At 52.7% G+C, this 24,505-nt stretch overlaps 1 protein-coding gene across 3 annotated transcripts; it reads right to left on the bottom strand.

Moving 5' to 3' along the window:
• Positions 1-4,744: 4,744 nt before the first annotated feature.
• SYNDIG1L (synapse differentiation inducing 1 like) lies at positions 4,745-23,166 on the bottom strand. 3 transcript variants are annotated; one of them, XM_032692017.1, is made up of 4 exons: positions 23,154-23,166; positions 10,743-11,198; positions 9,361-9,498; positions 4,745-7,759 (listed from the first exon to the last, which is right to left on the bottom strand). In XM_032692017.1, exons 2-4 carry the CDS (start codon positions 11,169-11,171, stop codon positions 7,601-7,603), a joined length of 726 nt encoding a protein of 241 aa, XP_032547908.1. In that variant the 5' UTR covers positions 11,172-11,198; positions 23,154-23,166; the 3' UTR covers positions 4,745-7,600. The 3 variants fall into 3 exon arrangements, with proteins under 3 accessions (XP_032547908.1, XP_032547906.1, XP_032547907.1); XM_032692015.1 differs by lacking the exon at positions 23,154-23,166 and adding an exon at positions 22,266-22,364; XM_032692016.1 differs by lacking the exon at positions 23,154-23,166 and adding an exon at positions 11,353-11,688.
• Positions 23,167-24,505: the final 1,339 nt, after the last annotated feature.

Raw genomic sequence — 24,505 nt, forward strand, 5'->3', positions numbered from 1 at the left:
GGTCTCCCTGGTAAGGGGCCAAGGCTTACCTCCCAGATCAGATGCAAGGCTGGAGATGAATGAGTGGGCACAGGCCTGTGTGATGGCAGGGATGCAGTAGCAATGTCTGAGATGCTGGTGGTCCTGCCCTGAAGCGGTGCTGTACTGGGAGGCTGAAACCAGCTGTTTGCACCTCTGCCCTGTGAGCATCTTGGGGTGGAAAGTCTCTGCCTGACTCCAGAAAGCCTCATCCCTCCCCTTAGTGTGTGTGTTTTCCTATGGTGTCTGCCAGCATGGCTGTGCGGGATTAAACTGTAAGAGGTCTGGGGCTGGCTGCTGCCATTGAGGTTTGTGGTAACAATTGCAGTACCTGCTCTTGTTTCCTTGGAAGCTGCCAGGAGTCAGAGCAACCTACAGATGTGAGGAGAGAGCTTCCTGAGGCCTGCATTTACAAGGTCAGCCCCTGAGGCTGAGTTGGCAGACGTGAGTCTTTTTATTTTACCCTCAGGGTCTTTGCAAGGCCATTAGGAGCTCTGGTGACCTTGTTAGAGTTGAGATGCTATAACACGTGTCATGGTGTGTCTGTTCCTCATCTGTCCTCCTCCCCCAATCTTGCTCACAAATAACTTGTTTTCCTTCCTCAAGATGTCTGGAACCTCTCACTGACTGCTGCAGCCCAGTCGTGCTCCTGACATAGTCTGGGTTTGCTCCCTATGAGCCTCCTAGGCAGAGGGGCCCTATGCTAGGAAGTGTGGCTGAGTTTTCCTCTGCAGTAGCCTGCAGGAGAAAGGGGTGCTCAGGGTTGTCCTGTAGTGGTCTTGGGTTTGAGCTGTGAGGTGGGGCGGCGCAGGAGGAGCAGCATTGAGCCACCATCTGGGGCATCTCTTAAACCATTTAGTTCCTTGTCCTTAGTGATGGTGGGATCTCACCACCATCCATACATTCCAGCATACCCTGTGTGGTCCCACAGGAGGGGGTTCTGGGGCAGGGGTGCTGTGGGAAGGGAAGCACTTGGGGAGTAAGGGAAGCAGGGAGCTGCCAAGCACTGCTGTGTACTGCTGCAGAGAGCCCTGGGCTCTGTGTGTCAGGAAGTAATTGGAGTAATTAGCTGCCAGGGAGGACTCATCTATGAACTCCTCTAAGGGAGTGAGCTGGTAATTACTCCAGAAAGATTACCTGTGTCTCCAAACTGCTGGAGGCTGGAGACAGCTGCTTTCAGTGGCAGTGGTGGCTGCAGCAGCAGCTTTGAAGGTGGACACAAGACCCCCAAGAGTGTTCCCTTCCTTGTCTGAACCCAAGGAAGCAGCAGGGAGGGTGAGTTTTCTGCCTGTGGGTGCTGACAGAGGTTCATGTGGGTGGCACTGAAGCTGGGGCAGACTGTGTCTGGCAGCAGGGCTGGAGCATCCATTAGCATGCCATAGCACAGTGAGTGGCGGTCAGCTGCTGCTGGAGACAGCTGGGCATCAGTAGAGCCTGGGGGAAGCCTGTGTTGTGGGACCCAGTGCTCTGCAGGGGGCAGGAAAGGCTTCTCCTGCTTCCCATCACCAAACTCTCCCTTAACTGGTAGTGCTGCATGCATCACACCTGGGCAGTTGCAGGATGAATCTCTTCTGGGTGCTGGTCTTGGGCTCCCACCCCTTGCAAGATGTTTTTTGGAAGTCCTAGTGAAGGACTTTATGTTTCTCCCTCCTTATGCCTTGATGGCAGCAGGCCATGGTGGGTCACTGCCACCATGGCATCACCTAAACAGTGAGTGTTCATTATTTATTGATGTGGTTCGTGGCTGAGCAGAGCTTAAATGGGGGGGAAATTGTTGCACTTGATTGGTATATGTCATGCTGCTCTCATGTTGAGATGGTGGTGGGAGATGAATTTGAGACAGCCTCAGCTGCTCCACATCCAGATACTGGATGGTAAATCTCTCTTTGCATGTGTTCAGTGAAGTTTAGCTCAGGTGCCACCTAAACTTCCTCACACAGAGGTGCTTATAGCACTGACCCCAGAAAAGATGAAAATTAAAAGGTGACTGAAAAGCAAAGGCTGGGGGGCTGCAAAGCACTTGGGCAGCAGCCTGCCACCTACCTGCAATTTAGGGCTCTGCTCTGCCACTAATGCACCCAATTCGTGTCCGTGGGAGGCGGTTTGCAGATGCAGAAGGTGGCCAGTGCAGCACAGTGGAATAGTTGATTATGTCCAAGCACTGAGCTGGTATGTGTTAGCTCAAGCATGGCTTTGCCTCCAGATTTTGCACAGGCAGTTGGTTCGTTGGTCTTAAAAGCATCTCAAGGTGGCAAAAGGGTTACAGTTCACAAGATAGCTCCTGTGCTTTGCTGGGAGCAGTGCACTTGTAGATGTATTCCCCAAATGTCCCTATGCCTGGACACCGCTTGGACAAGGACTGGGGAGGGGGCTGTGCTAGGATAGACTTTGGCACCAAAAGGGACAGATGAGCAGTGGAGGGTGATGCCAACACCCTCCAGTGTGTCACCCCTCCAGTGGCATCACAGCAAGTCCCATGGCTCCCCACTGGCCTTATTCTCAGCAAGGTGTGCCCACCTAGCACTCTGTTCCCTCTTGACACCATTTGTCCTCTTCCCTCGTGGGGACAGCTCAACCCCAGCAGTGTGTTCCTGCACCTGTGGCTACTGGAGGCTGTGGAAGAGTGAGCCAGTGCCTACATCTGCAGGGAGAGGAGAGGTAATGAGCCTCCTGATTTCCCAGCAGCTGATGCCTGAGTAATGGCTCTTAATTGGCTTCTCTCTGCAAAAATCCTCTCCTGCCAGCCCCAGGAGAGATGGCATTGCCACAGGCTGTGCCTCCCCATGCTCTCTCCACTGCAGGCTGTTTTGAGGAAGCAAAGAGGAAAGGATAAGCTAGTTGAAGAGATGCACTGCTAAATGATTTTTAATTTTTTTGGGGCAGAAATAGAAGATGCCCTGTCTCAGATAATTAGCTATTTCCTTACTGGGTTACTGTGAAGGGAAAACACTGACTGTGCATTCAGTGAGCCAAAGGACTTACTCTGCTTTTATTTCCCAGTGTCTCTTCTCACCAGCCTCCAGAGGACAGATGGGGGGAGAACTGAGGCATTTCTGCCCCATCAGCATGGTTACAATCCCATCCCACTGATATGTGCTGCTCAGAGAGCAGGTGGTAGCTTTGCCTCTGCAAGGGGCTTTGTCCTCCCAGGCAGTGAAGGTGCAGGGAGTGCAGCAGGAAGGATACCTCACGTCCAGCCCTTGTGGTTTCCACATAACCCACCTTGGGGCTAACCCCAAGGAGAGCAGGTGAGGAGGCTGGAAGGACCAGTGAATCTCTTCATCTGGGGACAGGGACCCACAGGGGTTTTGTCTCCCCCACAAACCACACCCTGAGGGAAGAGGAGCAAGATCCAGTAGGGTCCTATCCCAGCATCCCTTGTTAGCACTCCCCAGGCCCCATTTGTAGCCAGTGGCCCCATTCTGGCATGCCACAGCACTTGCCAAGGGGCGAGCAGTGTGAGCAGAGCTGGGGGAAGCAGGCGGCAGCTCAGATGCGTTGGTTGCTCAGATCTGCACTGAGGTGCTGGTGGTTTTTCCCCTGGTAGCTTTCTTCTTGGCTGTATCCCAGAAGGAGGCAAGATTCAAAGGCCACCCCCACCCTTGGCACAGACTCCACCCTGTCGTTAGCTGTTTCTGAAGAGAAAGGCCTCCTGGAAGTGCTCACCTTGACAGAAGAAGCCCAAGATGGAAGAGCATGTTTTCCGCTACTGGCAAAAGAAACCAAATCCCAGTGCACTTCAGACACTGCTGTTCTGAACTCCTGGCTGAGTGAGGAGCATCTCCAAGGCAGGGGAGGAATGGAGGGCATGTTCAACCAACCCAGGGAGTAGGTCTGGCTTGGTCCCCAAGGTCTTGTCCTCACAGCAGGGAGGGCATCTGGGACACCTGGTCATGATACTTCTTGCAACCCAAAATCCAGTGTATGAGGCAAGAGAGGGGTGTTTGGGCACAGATTTGGGGAGATGGGTAGTAAATGAGCTTTCTGGTGACTTTCTGTGTCTGTTTCTTGGTATCACTGCCTTAGGACAATGGCTGGGAGTACTGGTGGGGGGACTGGGCCAGGACATGGTCATTTAGGGAGCAGTGGGCAGGAGGGCAATGGGACAGGGTTGCTGGGGCCAGGGTTGCAGGACCACATCTGTGCTGGGGGTGCTGGACAGCACAGGGACAGGCACCCACAGCCAGATGGTGGGGAACTCAGTTGCACAGAGATATCCTAATTATGGAGAACACATTATTCATGAATAGAGGAGTTATTCTGATATGTCATGGGACTCTTCAGCACCTCATGATTATTTTTAAAAAGGATACAGGGAAGGACAGCAGGTTGTGGTGTACACTCTTGTAAGATATCACTGTTTAATTGACCCTCCTCCACCTCCTTCTCAGAGAACCCCAAATCCTTCCTCATCAGCCACCAGAAATCTCACTTCCCCATCGCCCCTTTGCACAGGCACAGATGGTCTCTGCACTCGCTGCCCTTTGTATCGCCTCCTAGAGCTGTGACCTGCCAGGCTCCCTTCTCCTTTCTGGGCTAGACATGTTTCCAGGCCAGGACTTGAAGCTATTCCTCCTTTGCCCCTCCTACCCTCCTTTGCATTTCTGAGTATTCCCTTTGAGATCAGCACCATTACAGGGCTCTGCAGTAGGGCTGGGGGTCCGGTTGGGAGAGGGACCCCTTTTCTGGGAGGACAGGAGAGAGGGGGTGAAGAGACACCTCTTCCACAGCCACTGGCATGGTTTAGTTTAACTTTTTTTTTAAGCTTAATCAAATTTCTGGAGCTTGTGTGTTCCTTGACTGCTGTGTCTTGTTGCCTTTTTGCCTCCTTCCCTTCTGCTCAGGTGGCTGCAGCAACGCTGTGAATCTGTAATAAGTTATTCAGCAGCGATCTCCATGCCGGTCCTCAGATTTCAATTTCCACTTTTCCCTTCAGGCTGTTTCTGACTAATTTCTCCATTTGCATAATGCCCCCCTTACAGATGCTCTGGCACAGCCCCTTTTCCTCTTCCCCACCCCCAAGGTCATCAGAGATTCAGGCTATTAGTGGAAAACACTTTAATTCTGTTGGCCCTTTGGCCTGGTCCTTCCCCAGGCATCTCCAATTAAAAAAAGTCAAAGAAGCAGTTTGGGGGGCAGGGGCACAGGCTGCCCAAGGGGAGTGGGCTGGGGGCTGCTGACCCCACCCTCACCCATGGCAGCCCTGGAGGAATCCAGTTGGAAGAATTACAAATGCACAGGTAAATGCAATTTCTTACTGTAGATTTTGGTCTAGCAGCCCCAATGATTTTGTCTGGACCAGAATTGGTGGGAAGCCTCCACCCCTGCCCCCCAGCTGGGGGTCCTTGAAGGGGATAGACAAGGAGGCCTTTAGCTGGGACAGCAACGAGCTGGGGCTTGTGGGGCTGGTTGCCCTGGCTGCATGGGTACCCAAAAACATCCCCTCTCTGAAATAGTGCTCTTGTCTTTCTTGGTTATTTGGAGTGATGGACAGCCAGGATGGCTGAGTGCATGCAGGACAGGGCAATGAAAACGGTCACTCAACTGCTGGGTGAGTCTGCCCCTTATCACTCCTCTCTAAGCCACCTCATCTCTTTTGGAGACCCCAGCCCTTCCCTGCAAATTCTGTCTCTGTCCACCATCAGAAGCAAGATCTGCTTGTTCCCTCCTATGTTTGTATTTTGCCCCTCTTCAAGCACATTTTATTTTACGCTTCTGCTATACACACAGTAGCCGGAACACACACATTGCTCCAATCTCTCTCTCCTTAATTCTCATCCTTTGCACACAGGGAAAACAGCCTACACCACCATCCCGCTCTCACTGTTAGTTGCTCACTGTGATCTACATTGAAATACATCTCCCTCCAGAGATGTAGCCCAGACACTGGCTAGATTATAACTTCCTTTGGGAACAGCATAAACACCTCCAGGTTTAAGTAAGCGTGGCACTCCTGCAAAGCTCACCTCTTTGCCAGCCAGCTCCACATTCTTATAAACAGAGACTTTTCTCCTGCTTTTTTTATTAGCTCTTCCATGTTATAAAACGTAATGGGAAGTTTCAGACCAGCTTCTGTACAGGTCTCTGATGCGCTTCTCTCTTTTATGGCTCAAGTACAACAGCAATTGCAGACATTAACATGCTTCTTTAGTATGAAATGTACATTTGAATGGCACCCAGCTGGAGGAACATGTTGTGCCTCTTGCAAAGCTGGCTGCAGCCTGCCCAGAAACCTTGGGAAGGGGGTGAGGGGTGCCCAGAGTTTGCCTGTAGTCCCCTGCACATGAGGGAAAGAGGCAACAGGGGAGCCATGGCCAGGGAGAGGAGGGATGGTCAAGGTGGATGCTGGGGAGTAGGGGGTGAGGCATATCCTCTTAATGCCTTTTTGGGGCAGCCATTGCCTTCATACCCACCTCTGAAGTACTTAACGTGTCTCTGACAATATACGAGTAAGCAAAAGGAAGATGTATGTGGGGATGCTGGGGATTTCCTTGTCAGCAGAGGCTTTAGGAAGGATTGAGATATCCCTCTCCAAGGCATGGGAAGGAGTGTGTTGGGGTCACCCCCTGTGTCTTGGGCTCCCTCCATGTCTCTTCCTTCTCTGGATCTCATCCCTTGCAAACAGCACTCCCACCTCAGACTCTGCATGTGATGTCAGCCTTTTTTTTCCATCCTTCTTTGTGTGCAGGGCCCTGACCTTGTGCCAAGAGTAGAATCCTTCAGGCCCTCACCCCTCCCAGGTCACTTCTTGAGTAGAGATTTCAATTACAAGTCTTTTTAGGGCTCAGCACTCTGGGATGGCAACCGTATGGGGGCTCAGACTTGGGATCACCATGACAGTCATTATTAACATGGAGAAAACATTGCTGTCTTTACCAGCCTGCACCAGGAATGGAAGAGATGTTGTGCAACCACCAGCCTGCCTTCCTCCTTGCTTCTAGGATAGGCCAGCAACTGGGATTTCTCCTGTGGATCAGGGATCTGATGTGTAGAGCAGAGAGATGTGTAGAACATGCCCTTTGGTCTTGTTCATGCTTTGTCCTCCTACTTCACTGCATCTGAGGAGCCAGGTGCCACCCCATGGTGCTGAAGTGAGAATGCTGTCCCCATCACAGGAGTCTGGAGACCCCACCAGGACTTGGGCCTCCTGGAAGAAATAGCGGTCATTCTCTGGCCCCATATCCCCTCTCCTCCCTGTGTGCCCTCTTCACGGGCCAAGCTTGGGCACCAGCAATGGCTCTCCCAGCTACAGGGCTGAGAAGGGAAGCTGTGGCACCAGATGAGGGGTGGTGGCACCAGCCCAGCAGCGGCATGCACATCTTCCATCAGGCAAATGTGCTCCTCCTGGTCCCAGCAGCCAGACTGGTTCTCAATTCCCTGTTGTTAGATGGTAGCACACTATAGCCTTGGAGAGAACAGGGATTTACTGTTTCTCTGAAAGGAGAAAAAACCTGCATAGTGCTTCCATGCCAGGGTCTGGCTGTGCAAGCAGCCTTTGCAGGCACTGGTGCTCTGTGCTCCACAGGAAAGCTCAATCCCAGGAGGGCCCCAGCCAGGGACGGTAGTGACATGCAGGTGGCAGCTATACATGGCCCCCTTTCGAGAGGTAAGCAATCAGTGCTACCACCACCCCGATGTACACTCCTGTGCCGATGGTTATGGAGAGCGCGGCAAGGAAGAGAGCTCGGCGGGAAGCTGAACTGGCCAGATGGAAATCTCCTTTGGAGACAGCCTTGCTGGTCTGGAAGGAGAAGAAATGCTTGTTGCTCACAGCTGTATCAACCTGGCCTTTTACTCACCATGCAATTGTTTCACTACTGAGTCAGTCTCCCTTCCCTGGTCACTGTCCCATGGCAGCTGGGAACATACAGCACGGTGTTTGCCAGTTGGGGAGGGCTCAAAACAGCAGTACCACCTACACACATTTCCCTGTGGATTTTGCCTTCAAGGAAGCGTGGGCTTCAGCTGCTTGTCTGAAAGCACCCATCTGGGCACTCAGCCAGAGCTGTGAGCGGGAGGCTGGACCCTCGTAAGAGCAGGCAAATGGTTGGTGCTTGGGGTGATGGCTGTGTGGCACCGACTAGATACCAGTATACCCTGTACAGATATGTACTGAGTACTGCCTAGTCTCAGGGAGTTGACTCCAGACAGCATGGTCCATTGGTCTGGCTCTGCTGCCACCTGGTTTTTTGTGGGGGGGGTTTTTGGTTGAAGCCTATTTGCTATAGAAGGGCTGATGGTGCCAGCAGTGGAGACAGATGTGGGTGTTGGTTCTCTGTGATGGCAACTTCCAGCTTCTCTAAGTGCTCAGGGTATATTCTAAGTGATCTTGGTATTACCTACTACTTGTATTCAAGTTGCCACATGGAGGTCACTGTGCACAGACATCGAATAAAGAGATGGTCCTTGCCTCAGTGAGTGAACAAAAGGGGTAGTTATAGCAAATGGAGCTAGATATAAATTGCCCCACGTACATCATCACATGGAGAGTGTGCTGTGCTATATTGCACCACGTGGAAAAATGTGAAATCAACTGCTCCTTGGGGTCCTAATCAATTAATGCTTCCCCTGCCTCTCACCATATCTATGCCAGGCACTCATATAATACACTTTTCCATTTCTGTTCCTATCCTCTCGATTTAACTTCTTAATACCTCCCCCCACCTATTCTTTGTACAGAAGCATCTGTGCAAATGTGGAGTAAATCCCCTAGCTCTGCATGAATTATTCTGGGTCAACACTAAGTAAGTGAGCCCAGGCTCTGGGCTAAGCCCTCAAGAAGGGAGCAGCTCCTCTGAGCTGGTGCAGCCAGAGGGCCACCTCCCTCTCCAGCCTCTGCCAGCCTGGCATTGGCTCCCATAGCTTAGCCAATGTGCATCAGAAACAAGTACAAGAGAGGAGCTGTAGTGTGATATGGACACCAGGATCTCCTTTGTGTTCAATTTCCAGAGCAGCTTGGTTCCTATGGCATGAGCTGCCTCAATCTGGGTCATGGTGTAGAACCTCCGCACTACTGGAGAGTGGGAGGACAGGTGGGGAAATGCCAGAGTGAGAAGCTGGGCAAAGGGCCAAGAGCAACTCCAGTTCCCTAAATAACACCCAGAAGACCCAAAGGAAAAGCCTGACCCCCAGTAACCCACACCAGAGCTGGAGGGCTTGCAACCCCGCAACAACTGTGGAGACATCCAGCATCACCCTTTGTCTCAACCCTCAGAGTTATGGCCATGGCACAGAGATGAGCCTTAGATCCAGAAAGGTGCTGGCCACCTCCAGGGCTGCTGTGGCTTGCAGGGCCCTTGCTCCAGCACTCAGCACACACAGGCAAGCAACAAGATCTCTTACCCCTTGGGAGAAGTAGAAAGCAGCAATCCCCAGGGGCCAGAAGCAACACAGCATGGAGAAAAGGGCCAAACCCAGGTGGTCCCTGGGGGGAAGCATCAGGAAATGATCCTCGCTTTCGCTGTCGCTGGAGGAGTCGCTCTGAAAAATGAGATGAATTCAGCACATGCCCACCTCCCTGTGCCTCACTATCGGCTGCATCTCAGCCCCTCACCTCCCAGCTTCTGCTCTCTCCTGGTCCTATCACATAGTTTCATGTGATTCCCACCAGCAAATTCAAGAAGTAAATTTCAAAAATATTTTGGACTCTTCAGCGTGGTTTAATGAAGAACAACACAGCTCAGCAAATTCAAAAATGGAATGGATTCTTGGCTCCCTGCCAGAGCAAATGCTGAGCTCACTTGCTGGGGGTCTGGGATTTCCCTGCATTAGAGAGAGTCTTAAACTGAAATATCTTCAGCTTTGGCAGAACTGACTATTTGTCAGCTTAAACAAAGTTAAACAAAGTGCCTTATCCCCATTAGAGACCGGGAGATCAATATCCTGCTAAACTAATTTAGGAAGTGAGGGAAAGCAGTTGAATTGGAGCTTCCATTGCAGAGGCAACATGCCCTCTCCCCCCAGTAAGTACATTGCTCAGTGGCTGCAGTCAACACTCCTGCCTTTGGGCACAACTTGGCCAGCGTCAGACCACCCTAGAAGTGATTTGTCTCAGTGGGGAAGGCATGCAGAGGTGGGGACACCTCTGATGCTGTCTGAAAAGGCCACATCACCAACACCAAAAGCAGCAGAGCTGTGCTGGGTCATCAGACATCAGCTCCAGTGGGCTCTGGGGACCCACTTCCACCTCTCAAGGTCCTGGACAATGTTCCTAGCCTTGGCATCATTGCTCAAGCCATGGGGGGGCACAGCACAGCAATGAGGCTGCTTTGTCAGCTCTCATTCTTCCTTTGCAGGATTCATCCTGTCTTTATATATAAGCTTTTTCTCAGCTGCTGCCATCAGGCATATGAATTTTGCTGTTATGCAAGAACTGCTGCTTCTCCTCAGCTCGAGTGCCACAGCAGCAGTAAGCTGCCCTTGTCAAAGGGTCCCCATATCCCAAGGGTTCTGCAGAGACCCACCTCTCTTTTGCTCCCAGCAGCCTGCAGGCGGGCTGCTCTTAGGGAACCTGACCTCTTTCTGAGGTCAGCACTGAGGGAAAAGGAGCAGAAATGATAAGGAGAAAGAAGAAATACTGGGGGCACAGGGAGACTGATGAGGCAGGAGATGGTAGGGGGTGGGGGGAGCTCTGGGTAAAAATGGGAGAATAAATTACCGAGAATTTGAGCCCATGTTCAGAATTACCACAGGAGTTTAGTGCCATCCCACCTGGCAAAGCTCACCTCGTACTCCTGGAGCTCATCTTCCTCTACCTCATAGGACACAGTTTGGATGCGGATGTCACTCTCTACCAGGCAGGACCCTTGCGCCTCGTGCCTTTCAGGAGCTTCGGATGGAGCCTCTTTGCTTTCTGTAAAAGTGGTTTCACAGCTTTCTGTTTTGCTGTCCTTGGCCTTGAGAGTGGTCTCATCCTTCACCAGGATGAAACTGGGGCCGTACAAGGCTTCAACAGCCAGCTGCAGGGAACTGGCATCCAGCAGCTGGTGAGTCCTGGCACTGCCAGCGTTTTGGAAGATGTAGGAATACAGTTTCCCTTGGCAGTGATGACTGGAGTAGTCCTGGCTGTGATGCTGGTGGTAAGAATAGCTGCTGCGAAGGTGTCCGTTGGCCTTGGCCAAGAGTGGGTTTTGCAGCTCACGCACACTCTCCATGCTGTTGGTGGTAGTGGGGAAGAGATCCTGCAGGAGCAGAGGCGGTAGAAGGGAGAAGACTTTTATTACAGCAAGGCAAGGGAGCAGAAAAGCCTCTCACCCATGCAGAGCCGATGTCGAGATGAGGCTAGTGAGAACAGAAAATATTGGCAATAATGGAGAAAACAAGAGTCCTCCCCACCTCTGCACAGCTTGAATGCTATCTCAGCAAACAGAGCATCTCTGTCTCTCCCCTGCTGGTAGTAAGATAAGGATGCAGCCCTGCAACAAGATGATCTGATTCAGGCTGGATTAAGATGAGGATTTGGTGTATCTATAATGCATCTTGGGTTGGCCACGTGCAGCCTGACAGGAAAGGACCTACTGCATCTTTTCTGCTGGTTCATAATGTGTGCTGCCTAACAGACAGCACAGAAGTAGTTAAGAGACTGACAGTCACTCAAGGGGCCTCCCTGACTTCCCAAAGCAGAGGGTTGCACAGTGAATTACAGCTCTCTGGAGATTACACATACACCTAACTGACTTTCAGGTAGATGGGAGGTTCTCTAGGGCTCCTCCAAAGTTGAGCTGCAGCTGGGGCAAGAGCAGTAAGCCACCAAGGGAAGGCAGGAGGCTGCTGTGAGGACATGGAGGTGGTGTTTAGGCTGGGGTGGGAGTGTTGGATGCTCAGCCAGCCATGAGGAGGAACGAAGAGATGCGAGATTAAAGGGAAGATCCCAGGGGGCTTGGTCCACTTTGAAATGATGACATTCTAAGTAAAACGATCCATCACATCAAAGCAGCTCCATCCTTGGGTACCGCAGCAGCGGTACAGCCTTGGCTCTGGGCCACCAGCTTCAGAAAATTCTGAGTCCAAACAGGATCCTCAGCTACAAATGTCAACATGGGTTTATTCCTTGGGGAAATTCACCTCCCTCTCCCTTCCTCAATTTCAGAGTGTTGAAACCTTGTGCTGCTTTTTTTTTTTTAACCCATGAAAATTTCTGAGATTAAATATTTCCACCCCTTTTCTTCAGAGGAGCATTTGCTATTTTGGCTTCCCAACCCACCTTGGCACAAAGAAAACGTGCAGTGAAATATCAGTGTTCCCCAGGAGAGAGAAACAATTACTTTGTGCTCTTCAGTACCTGAGCCCTGCATTTTATGGTCTCTCTCTAGCACTTTCCTGGCTCCTAGACCATGCCACCTTATTGCCTTGCAACCCCAGATGTTCCTGTCCTTCTTAGAGATCTCAGTCACTGAGTCCTCTGCAGGATGCTGTGTAGCAGAGGCACACTTCCTCCCGCTATAGGATTCCCCAGTGTGCACTAGGCTTTCTGATACACAACACATCACCTTGGCTTTAAATCTGTCCTCAAGGAGGAAATAAAAGTAAAGAAGTTGGAGTTGAAGATCCCAGAGAGTGAAAAGCTCAAGTGGTCCCTTGGCCAAACTCTGCCACATCATGCAGGTTTGAGGGCCATACATGGTTTTAAATGGACCTGTCCACGGGCTTTGTTCTGGCAGTGGTCATCACATTTTGGAAAGCTGTAATGGAAAATGGAGCTGTTCTGCTAAAACTGTGTGTTTTGGTGAATGCCCTCCACTTCTCCCTCCCCAAAACCATTCTCTGCCTTCTGCAGTCTCCCACCTTACTAATAAAGCCTGTAATGGCTTGTGCAGCAGATGGCTGTTAAGTATTTTGGAAATATATAAGAGAGATGCATATTTGTATCAAAGGTGGTTTTATTTCTGCACAGACCCAGAGAAGCTCAAAGCTTCATCCTCGTTTTCAGGCAAGGAAACCACAATCCTCTTCTTTGCCTACCTTAACATGCAAATTAGGTTTCTAATAAAATATCTTTCTTTTGAATAAAACAGTAAGAAGAGACCAATCACTGAGTGTTGTTTGAGAGCAGCAGCCCAAGCAGAAGAAGAAGCCCAGCACCAGTAAGAGAAAGTTGACAGTTTTGGTACAGCATCCATGCCTCATCTCAAGAAATGCTTCTGACAGCAGGCTAAGTAGGGAGGAATGGGATCTTGCTGCAAGCTGCTGAAGGGAGCTAGCTCCAAATGTGCTGAGAAACACCAGCATATGGACTGCAGGCAGGCTGCTGGCCACCGGGCAGTGAGTGCTGCCTGTGTGGAAGTTGCTGCGCTTCTTGCTTTGGGTCTTCTGCAGCAGGTTAGAGAAAGGGGAGAGCTGTGTGGGAAAGCCACACATTCACAGCAGCTAGTGCTGGGAAACAGCGTGTGGGGGAGAAAGAAGGGAAAGGAGCTGAGAGGAACTGGAAACCGAAAAGGCAGCTTGGGAGGTGCCAGAGAACCAGTGGAGGATGAGTGCATCTATGCAGCTGGACTGCTGCTGGACGTGTACTCAGTTGACTTTGAGCTGGGAGATGGCTCACTGACCTGGGCTGCGGGGAAGAGGCAGGGAGGGTTTGCAGGTAGTGAACAACGCAGGGTGAACATTCGTTAGAAGAGCAATAGTGTGGGTAGCAAAAGAAACCACGGGAAAATACTGCTGAAGCATGGGGAAGTTTCTGTGAATGTGGGCTGGGCAGGGCTGAAGGCTTTGTCTCAGGGGAGGAGGGAGAGCCCAAACCTCTTTGATTCCTCAAACTGCCCTTTGAGGGCTGTCCTTAGAGCAGGGCAAGGATCTCAGAGCTGCTGCACAAAGCATGGACGGGGCAGGGCTACAGCTAAAGGGATTTAGTCCATGCTAGTCTTGTACCCTCTGGGATTCTAAAAGGTTTACCTGTATTAAACTCTCTTTTCCTTGCTGCCTTCCACTCTTGGGAGCTGGGGCCAATGCTCTCCCTCGGAGCAGGATAGGGCAATAACAGAACTGCAAAGATGAGGGGAAAATACAGAAGATCTCACCGTGCTTCTGATAAACAGGCAAAAGGACCACTAAGTGCAGCTCTGGTGCCCAGACCTGGCATTTGTCAGCAGTGGAGAGGGGACACTGAGGGCCAGCATCACAAATGCCTATAGCAGTGTGCTGTAGTGTGTCCCTGCTGGAAAGCAGCCAGGCTGAAACCTTCTTCTCCAATAGCTGATGTGAAGAGTCCCAGCGTCAGAGGGATTAGAGTTCCATCCCACTCCTTAGTCACCAAGATCAGCATATCGCATAGAGACCGTGCACCAAATGATCTGGATTTGCAGGTATAGACTAGGGCCATCAGACCCCTAGAGATAACATTAGAGAGGGAATGGCAGAGAGGGTGAGGACCAGCCCTGCATGCACACACGCAGGGAAGGAAAGAGCTGCACCAGCCCTGCAGTTGTCCCCAAACCCCTTTTGGGTTATTTGGATCCTACAGCAAATTTAGCTGCACAGGGACTTAATAAAGTAAGCCTAGTAATAAAGTAAGCCTGGTAATAAAGACAGCTTGTTAATAACCGAGCTTGGGGAAAGGAAAGGAATTAAGTCAGCAGATGAAAGCAAGGAAGCCATAAAAGACAAAATTGGCAAAGAGTGGCCATTCTCTGACCTCATTATCAGCAACTCTGGATAGCGTGCATATCCATCAGCCCCATGGGGCTTGTCTGGGCAGGACTGGCAGCAGGTGAGGATGGTGAGATGCTGCTAGGTGTACAGGGAGGGTGCACACATACAAGCATACATGCACAACATGAGCCCAGGGGAGGGCACACCTGGGAAGAGGCAGACTTCAGTGCCCTTGTCGAACCAAACCATTGCTGCAGCTCTACTGACGACTGACAGCTGCGGGCTCCCTACTGAATTGCCTCCCCCTCTGCATGGCTGCTCCTGTAACGAGCTGGCCGGGCAGGGACCTCCATGCTCTCCAGCCTGGTTGCAGTGGTCCCCAGCAGAGCGAGAAATGCACAGCTGTGTTGTGTACTCAGCTTCTCAAGGCGAGTACTGGGTAAAAGGAGCCAAAATAAGGCATGAAAATAAAGAGGTAGCAAATATAGCTTTATGTTTCACAGATCTCACCTCCATACCACATCCCCTGAGGCAGTTCTTAGAGGGACCCTTGGCACAGATGCCAGCTATGATAAACCCATTAATGATGAATTGAGTAGCTGTTCCAGGAATCAATCATCATTTAATTGCCCTGTCAGGCAAACACTCTGCCTTGCTTCCCGGGCTCATTAGCAGGTTGCGGCTGAGATGCATGTCCCCAGACTCCTGAGTGAGGTTAGCCCACCCCGACCAATGGCTTTCCCCTTCAGGATAGCACCTGGGGAAGTTGGTGCCCTCGGGGAGTGGTGCCCTCCTGCACTGCCATGCCCTGGCTGGTCTGAGGGCAGGGGACAGTGTGAATGCCTGTTCCTGATACAGCTGATGTGACGCAGCATCACAGCCAGGTACAGATGCCATATCCCTGGGACAGAGGTGGGCTTGCTCCTGATGGAGCAGGAAAGCATATGAGATATGTCAAGCAACCTTCCCAGAGTCCAGGCATTCCTAGAAGCTCTCAGGAGGTGCTTTTAGGGCTTCTAACCAGAGGCCCAAGTCCTGCCAGGTGACAGTACCTCTGCCTCTGGACATCCAAGCTTGCAATTCTGCTCAAGAGAAAACCAGCTTGCAAAGGCTGCTGAGAAACAAAGGCAGAACATCGCAAGGAGGGAAGTTGTCATTTTGGAAAGGTAATGGATGAAGGAGGATGGAGGAAAGGCATTGAAGGCTCATGGACATTGTGTCTGGCAGGGGCAGACCAAGTCCTCTCCCAGTCCCAGGAGCCCACACAGAAGCATGGATACCTGACATGTCCCAGCCCTGAGCCCCACAGGGTGAAACACAGCTCAACAGGAGAAGGAATTGCTTTCATCAGCCCCGCAAACATGACTGCAGAAAGCAGTTTTGTTCTGGCAACACTCAAGCCCGTCTCCACATCGCTGCTCCTGCCTTGGGTACAGCACTGGCGTGCAGAGTGAGGGGCTGTTCATCCCTGGGGTATAACAAAGCCTTCACCAGTCCTGGGACAGGGTGCTGTGGCAGGAGCATCAGATGAGGTGGCCGGGGGTTTGGAAAGGGCAGAGGGGTCGTGTGGATGAGGCAGCTCTCAGTGTGGGACAGGAGAGGAGGGTGGTGGGACATGACAGCCTCAATGAAGCTAGCAGAGGTGGTACACAGAGAAGCAAAAGAGCACGTTAGGTACAGCACTGGGAGGGGAAATGGGCAAGAAGCAAAGTGACATCTGAGCCAGGCAGAGAGCTGGACCCTGGCAACCAAGATGAAGAAGAAAAGGACTATGAAGCTGCTGGAGAGGAAAGAATTGGTGAGGACCAAGAGAGAAAGAAGAAGGTGACACAGAGCCTGTGGACGTGGATTAGAGGAAGGATAGCTGACGCATTTGTGATGTAGAGCACCTGATTCACAACTTTGATGTAGCCCATTTGATAGAGCTGGAAAGGAGTGAATAAAATGCTTGTTTTGATCTCCTGACAGGTGGAAACCCAGTGCCTCGGCAATGGGCTCCTAGCTCCAACAGAGACTAAATTGCTCTGAGGATTGGGATGCGATAGGCTGCTTTTCAAGGTTCACAAGTCAAATTGGGCAATTTCCAGGTGGAAATCGAGTCTTTATTGTCCCTGATAAAAACGTTTCTCTGCAGCAGTGTTCCGACCCAGCTGTGCTCAGAGCTAAGGCGTTGCTCCTAATGGTAAGAAACAGCAAATCCATCCCCGGGGCTAGCAGGGGAGAGCCGGGCTGCTTTTGAAGGAGCCGCTCCAGGGGTTCGGAGGGCTGGGGCTCCCCCACTGCCCTGTCTCCAGCTCTAGCAAGCTGGACATGCTGCCCGTGAACATCCCATCAGCAGGGGAGCAGTGGGAACTCCATCGCCTCCAAACAACCGCAGGCACCACCACAGCATTCAAGCCTCACACCGGGAATGCCTGCACACAAGCTGCTCCTGGCCGCCGTGTCCCCCATCCCCGGCCGGGCCCCCGCCGCTCCCCCGCCCCGCCCCGGCCGGCGCTCGCCAGGCGGCCGCCAGGTGTCCCCGGCGCTCCGCGCACCGCCGGCCCCGCACCGCCCGCACCGCCCCGGGCCGCGGCCGTCCCGACCCGCCCGCCGCCCCCAGCACCCACAGCGCCGCGAGGGACGGCCCTGCGGGCAAAGCCTGGGCCCTGCGGGCAAAGCCTGGGCCCGGCGCCTGTGTGTCCAAACCCCTGGGGGCGGCTGCGGCGCCCCAACACCGCGTGGCCCGCGTTGGCCTTTACAGTGGGAGCACAGCGCCCGCCCGGGATCGGAGCTCGCTGGCCTCCGTGCGGCCGGAGGCCGTACCCCGCTGGAATGCACCCCTCAGGGATGCACCTCGCCTTGCCCCTCAGGAAAGGGAGATCGGGGAAGGGCACATCGAGCTGTCGAGAGGGGGAGGCGGCAGCATCGATGGTGATGGAAATAAAGCACATGGTGGTGTGGGTGGCTAGGTGTATAATTAGCAGGTTTGGTCTCTCTCGGCATCCCTTTTTTTAGCTGGAGACACAAACAAGTAAATAAGGTGGCTGTCAGAAGTTTCCGCAGGCTGTCCTGAGTGCATAAGATCAAAGAGGAGGGGGGGCAGTGCAGCGGGGCTGCTCCTGGGGGCTGCCCCGGAGCTGGAGAGCAGTGGGGTGGCCATGGGGTGCCCAGTTGAGGCAAAGCAGAGAGAGTGACCTGGCCAGCAGTGTTGTACTGGGGAAGTGGACCAGGGCAGGATCAGGGATGGACAAGTTATGGAGGTGCAAACAGCCACACTGGGGTAGTCCTCTCAGCCTCAGGGCACTCCTGCTGGCTTTGCACCTAAACAACTTGCAGCCCTGCAGTGCTCTGAACAAGCCCCAGTGAGGGGCTTTAAAGGTGCCAAACAAAACTGATGGATAGCTCTCACCAGGGGCTTTTTCACTTTTCTGTTTGGGGACCCAGCAGGGTTGCCAGGAGGCAGTGGAGGTTAGGGTGATGACTTCTGGATGTAGAAGCTGGTGGGACTGTCACTCAGCATCTCCAGCCCTTTGAGGCATCAGCCGTGGGAGGCTGTTGGGCTCTGACTGCTCATGTCAGCCAGACAACACCAGCCTGGGGCCAGGGGAGAGTGAATTCCCCTGCCTGATACAGCATCTAAATCACTGTCCTGGAGAAACATGAGCTCAGACTGGGGCTGGGCTTCAACCTCCTCTTCCTCAGCTCAGGACCACCCTAAGGAAGTACCCCAGGGCTGCTGTCTGGAGAGAGGGGCATTGGCACCCTCAATGTAGAAAGCCTACTTAGAAACATCCATGCATGCAGTGCTACTGAGAGCCAAACTAACTGACACCTGGGCTACAATGCTTCCAGCATAGAGGCAACCCCACCCCTCACGTAAGAGCAGGCTCCCTGCTTGGGGTGCCCAAAGGGACACCAAGCATCCCACTGGAGTGCTCACAGAGGTCCCTTGAGATGTGTTTATTACCAGGACATTCTCTCTGCTGCTGAAAGATGCACAGAAGCTCTTGCTGACGGATAGTAATTTTGCTCGTGGCTGATTTTCCTGTGCTAATGGTAAAGTCCTCAATTTCACATCAGATTTTCTCCATCGCTATTTATACCCAGTGTTGAACTGAACACAGTAGTTATCCTAAATGGTTCCATGCTCTTCTCCCATGAGGCATTTTCACCCATACCCTTTGCTGCAGTCCCATCATCTCCACTTCAAGGCTCTTATTCTGCCTGTTAAGTCCTGCAGGGCATTTATGGCTGCTGCTGCTGCTGCCATGGGACCCTGCTCTCCTTGCCATGTCCTGTCACCCAGCACAGAAGTGGTCAGGCAGATAGGACCTGGCTTTCTTCCAGGTGAGAGACCTGCACCATCTGAGACCAAAATGGGGACAGGGATGTAGCGCTTGGTTGGCAAAAGGTGTCGGGGGGGACACAGAGATGTCCTCCCCTTCACAGCTGCAGCTTGCTGATAGAGCAGCTTAGCTGCAGCACCAAACTTCATCCTCGCATCTTCTTGAAAATCCCCCTCCTGTCAATCGAAGCTGGCAATGCAAAACGTCTGTTAAGGACTGCTCATTTGTCTCTGTTTAAAACGTACCCATACTCAAATGATTCATTATCACCCTGAGGGCTAGCACATGCCGGCAGCCTCCTTTCCCCACTGCCCTGTTTGTTTTATCCACCTCTGCCTGCCTTAAACTCAGAGCTATTTCCACCTTGCTTACTGCATCCTGATTCTCCAGGGGATTCACAAGGCTCTTCTGTAGTTCAGATGTTTAATTCATTTGCCAATGATCTGCTCTCTCTTTAAAAATGAACTTATGCTGTGGAGATGACACCTTTGCAGCTTACTTTTTAAACCCTAAGTTTCCAAACACAGTGTATATTTATCAGCAGTAAACTGATCTCCTGGTCCAGAAAATAAGTGAATTGCTGTCTTCCCATCTGGCCAACATCTGCAGACTCAGACAAACTTCTGAGGAATTAAATTATTATCCAGGTCAAAAGGTGCAATCCAAACCAAATGTCTAGAGCCTCTTTCATATTTGTTATTACCAAAGAATACTCAAGTGAAGATGTGCCCTTTATGTTTGAGGAGGGGCAGTTCACACTGATTTATTCTGTTGTCAGGAATATGGTGAGAGGAAAGGCAGCAGCTGCCCTCAGCCATCCCACAACCCTTGTTCATCCTGTAGCACCAGAGCCCAGGATCATGCAGTGTTAAATTTTCTTCTATATAGTATGGAAAGAGAGGTTGCAAAACAATGTCACATCTCCTTTTCCATAACAGTGTTAAGTTGCCTTGCTGAGGGGGTCTCTGGGCTACTCCTTCAGTTGCTGTATAGATGCTTTCCCTTTCTTCCTGGCCCATTTCTCTTCCCAGCCCATGTCACCACCTCCCTGGGACAGGACTCAGGCTGCTGCTTGAACCCATACAGAGTCAGCGTGAAAGAGGCAGCTCTGCTCTGGGTGAGCTGCATTGCTGGTCTTACACGGGCTAAGTGAGGGCAACCTGATCATGGTGTTTCCGTCCCAGCACGTCCCTGCTGTGCGGGGACAAGCCCCAGCAATACCCTCTCGCCCTCCTCTGGAGGTTCTTGAGAGATGGAAGGATTTGCAGAGAAACCTTTGCCCAGCTCAAGAGCAGCACCAGTGTGGCTATTGCATGTGGCATAAAATCTCCAAGTCGGTGCACATGTTCCTTGGGCCAATCTTTCATACCAACTGTTGAGTTTCCAGTCATATAGTCTGGAGACAACTCCGGTTTTCAAAAGATACCTGAAGTGTTTCACTCCGAAAGGAAGCTGGTTTAAGTCACGCACCACGAACACTGGGGATCATTGTAGCCTTCCCTTCCAGGCTGAGCAAAGCATTTGGTGTGCTTTGCTGCCTTTTTCACTTGTCAGAGAAATAGCAACAGAAAGACAATTTGGAGGAAACCTATAATGAATGTTTTTTCCCCTCTCTAATGATGTGGCTTGGCCCTTCACTCAGAAAAGTCAATCATTTGCCCATCCCTAATTTTACAAATAGAGAAATACTGGCTGAAGACCTTGCCTGAAATTACTGCCCTGAAAGCAGCAGTAGAGCTGCAGCTCCTGTGAGTGTTACCTGCCAGCCCTGGGCTCAGGTACAGGGCTTTAGAAATTAGGCAGAAAAAAGGAAGACAGGAAGAGCAGATCTTCGGGATACTTGCTGAGGTCGAAGATGCTCTGGGGAAGGTGTGAATACATCACAACACATGCAGAGAGGCTGTGAAGGAGGCAGACAAACCAAAAAGGCCAGAAGTGCCCATGCCCATGCCAGGGGCCCACAGACTGCTCTGCCACAAGCTCCTGGGCCAGGCAGGATTGGCCCCTTCGAGGCTTGCTCCAGGGAGCTTTTAGGTGGCAGAGGGGCATTTTAATTGGCACATTTTTGCTGAGAGCTTGGTCACCTCTCTGCAAGTGATGGTGCTATCTGCAGACTGGGCTGAGGGCAGGGAGGGGTTAGGTACCATGCAAAAGCAGGGATGTGCTGTACAAATTCACCGTGCTTGAACTGCAGCAAATTACTCATTCTTTAATAATGGTGCTTATTACCTGTCTCTGATGGTGGTTCAGGGAGACAAAGTGAAGTGGATTCAGCTCCCCAAAGCTTTAGCTCTGCCAGCCATTTTTATGACATAAGAAACTTTTGCCAGAGAAATGCAGTCACTGCATTTTGGCTTGGGTAATTCCTTCTCCTGTCAGCCTACAAAGTAACCAGCAACTATCCCCCAGAGACAAAAGCTTTTTTTCTGCTTGTACGTGGCAGGCAGGCTCAGACCCCACTCCTCTGGTTATCCCCGGTATTTATATAGTGCTACTTTCCTCCTGGGAAAAAGGTTTTTACTGGTGGCACATCCCAAGCTCATGAAAAGGGAATTTATCTTTTTCAGAAGCAAAGCAAGCAGCCCAGTAAAGTGGGTTTGGGAGAGCAGCATGGCTTTTGTGAAACCCGCAGCAGCTTTAGAGAAGGAATTATAAACAGGCACTGACTGGGTAGAGACAGAAAGTGCTTCTTGTTGAAACTCCTGAATGAGTGGCTTTTCCCCACAGATACAAACTGGGAGGTTATCCGCAGGGCTACAGGGAGATGGTGCTGCTCAGGGGAGCAGCAGGGTCATTTCATTGGCATAAGTCATGGCACCGGCAATAGCCCTCTCGACCAAGGTCCCTGGACTGTTTCTTTTCCCGGCTGCATCCCAGGGATGGCCGGCAGTGGGGTGGCTCCCCCCAGCTCCTGAGGCTTCTCATCAGAAGGAAAACAACCCCCAAACTTCAACCGGCGGCTGAGCTGCCGCCCGGGGACAGAGTCCCGATGGCTGGCTGGATCCACGGTGCCATTGCAGTTGCCCTGACATATCTGGCCTCCAAAACTTTGGCTGAAATCCTTACGTTTTGCCCACCGCAGAGCCTCTGACCAGGTAATTTGTCCTGGTTTTTCCAGGTTACAGCCTTTCATCTTTACACCCCAACATATTTTCTGACCTTCCTGGGGCCAACTCGAGCCCGGCGCGGGGCTGCCTTTCCATGGGGACGTGCTGCCATCGCACTGGAGCAGCCTGGGGCCGCTGGGGACGAGCTCCCGGACCCCCCGGGAATGCCGACCGCCCGGGTGTCAGCGGGGGTGCCCCGACACGAGCGCTGTGCGCGGGTCCTTACCTGCGTGTCGAGGAAGGGCTCACCCGCCAAGTTGGAGCACGGGCGGCAGAAGTGGAGCGGCGGCGGCTGGCATCACGGCGGCCGGCAGCGGCTCGGCGGCCCCGCCGCGGCCTGTGGCCGGGCGGGCGCCCGGCGGCCCTGCGGCGGCCCGGCCGCGGCCGGGGGTGCGGCGGGAGCGGCGGAGCCCCGGCCGGTGCCGGGGTGCGGCAGCGCGGAGGCACCGGGCGGGTGCCGGCGGCGAGCGGCGCCGCGCTCGGGCTGCGGCCGGACCGCGCTTCCCCTCCGCGCCCGCAGAGCCGCGCTCGCCCGCTTGTGCGATCGGCGGCTCGAGGGCTGGCTACCCGGAGCCGTGCCGCTGCTCCCGACGTGACTGCTTCTCCTGCTGCTTCATGTGGCACGGCAGAAACTATCTCCTTTCTCTTATGCTCGCTGCATTTCCCAGGGCACAGCCCTTCCCACTCTCCCAGCAAGGGAAAGACCCAGTGCCAGCGAGCAGAGTTTAAAGGAAAAGGATAAAGGAGCTTTCTCGCTGCCTGAGCCGGTGCTGAAGGGTCAGGCAGCTCGACCTGGGGGCTGCACCCCAGGGACAGCCAGCTCGTTTGCTGGCTCGGACAGGTACTTTTCTGCCCTGATCCTTAAGGACGAGGGTGAAGGGTTGATTTGCCTCAGATACATCAGGGCATCGCTCCAGTGAGTGGAGTTAATCCGGATTTGCACCAGCACAGCAAGAGTCAACACCCCATTCTTCCGGTGCTCGCTCCCCCCCCGCCCGGGTTATGTCCCGGGTAACCCGTGCTGCTTCCTCACCATCCGGCCGCTCCCTCAGCCCTGCACTGATGCCCTGCTATTCCTAAACTCCCTAGGTGCCCCCACAGCGGCTCCACCTACCTCAGGAGCACCCAGCACCAAAACGACTGTTAGCAGATACACACGCAGCTGAAGCCTGGTCCAGCCAAGGGCGACCTGCTTAAGGGTGGGCAGAGAGCTACCAGCGTTCACCCATCCCCAATGCTGCTTTGCCAGGAGCAGACCATGACCACCAGACCCAGAGCCAACCGTGTCCACCATCCATACTACCCAACAGTCACCCTTTACAGCCCACACTGGGGCTCCCACACTGTGGCTTCTCAGCACAGTGTGCCTTTCTGAAGGTCCGACCTTGTTTCTAACACCTCCCAGCCTCTTCCAGGTGCTGAACTGACAGCTGATGGACTATGTACCAGGGCAGTTGAGTCTCAAGGTCCCATTCCCAGAGGAGCTGGAGGCTCTGGCTAGGGAAGGCTAGGGCAGCCTTCCTTGTGCTTCAGTTCTCAGCTGCACATCTTTCCAGTAGCAGCAGAGATCCTTCTGCAAAGCTTAAGGGGCTGGATTACCTGGGCTAATGACATTACTGAAATGCCTGTGTTCCTCAGAGAACCAGTGATAGGTGGCCAACTTTCCCTCCCTGAGGGCAATCTGTGTCCCACATCCCCCAGCAGGCCTGGGAAGGATTTGAGCCCAGAATGCCAGCCCCAGTCTGGGGGCCTCAGCAGGGAAGCTGTCTTCCAGCATATCAGCCAGACCACAGAGCTGCTGCTATGAGCAGAGCGATCCTCGGGGAAAACATGTCCCTGTTGGCCAGATACAGCCAACAGAGTTTGGGGGGAGTCTAAGAAGGGAATAGTCTGCCCCCATGTCCCTAGGCAGTGGGATAGACAGGAAAGGGCTTGGGATGCAGCAAAGGTTTGGCAACTCTACCCGTCTGAGATCTGTCAGTCCATATCAGATGCATACTTTGGAAGTGGCCTCAGCATGTGACTTGGGACAGAGGGACAGAGCAGATGACTAGTAGTGGTTCCTCAAGCTCTGATGACTCCAGCTTAGCCAAAGTCCCAGTGAGTGTGAAGCAAATTCCTGGCCATGCACAACCCAGAATGTTGTGTGGATGTGGGGGGGAGCTGCAGCCCTGTAAGGAAACAGAGGAGGCAGTGGGACTTGCTGTTGCATGGGTGGGAAAAAAGAGGTTTGGTGGCAACCACCTTCCCCTACTGAAAGTCCCCATAAGGGTCTTACTCATGTCCCTGAGAGCTCATGGGAACGTGGTCACCACTGGCTGCCTGCTTCCCGGTCCTGTTTTTTGCCTCAGTTATGAGATCCCATAAAGCCCTGTCCAGCCAACACGTGGTAATTAAAGGCAAACAGAGAAGCCATATTCCACATGGACAGCATCTTGGAGGGGCTGAGGAGGTGAAGGGAAGCAA

The sequence above is a fragment of the Chiroxiphia lanceolata genome, chromosome 6 (assembly GCF_009829145.1).
Source record: "Chiroxiphia lanceolata isolate bChiLan1 chromosome 6, bChiLan1.pri, whole genome shotgun sequence".
NCBI lineage: Eukaryota > Metazoa > Chordata > Aves > Passeriformes > Pipridae > Chiroxiphia > Chiroxiphia lanceolata.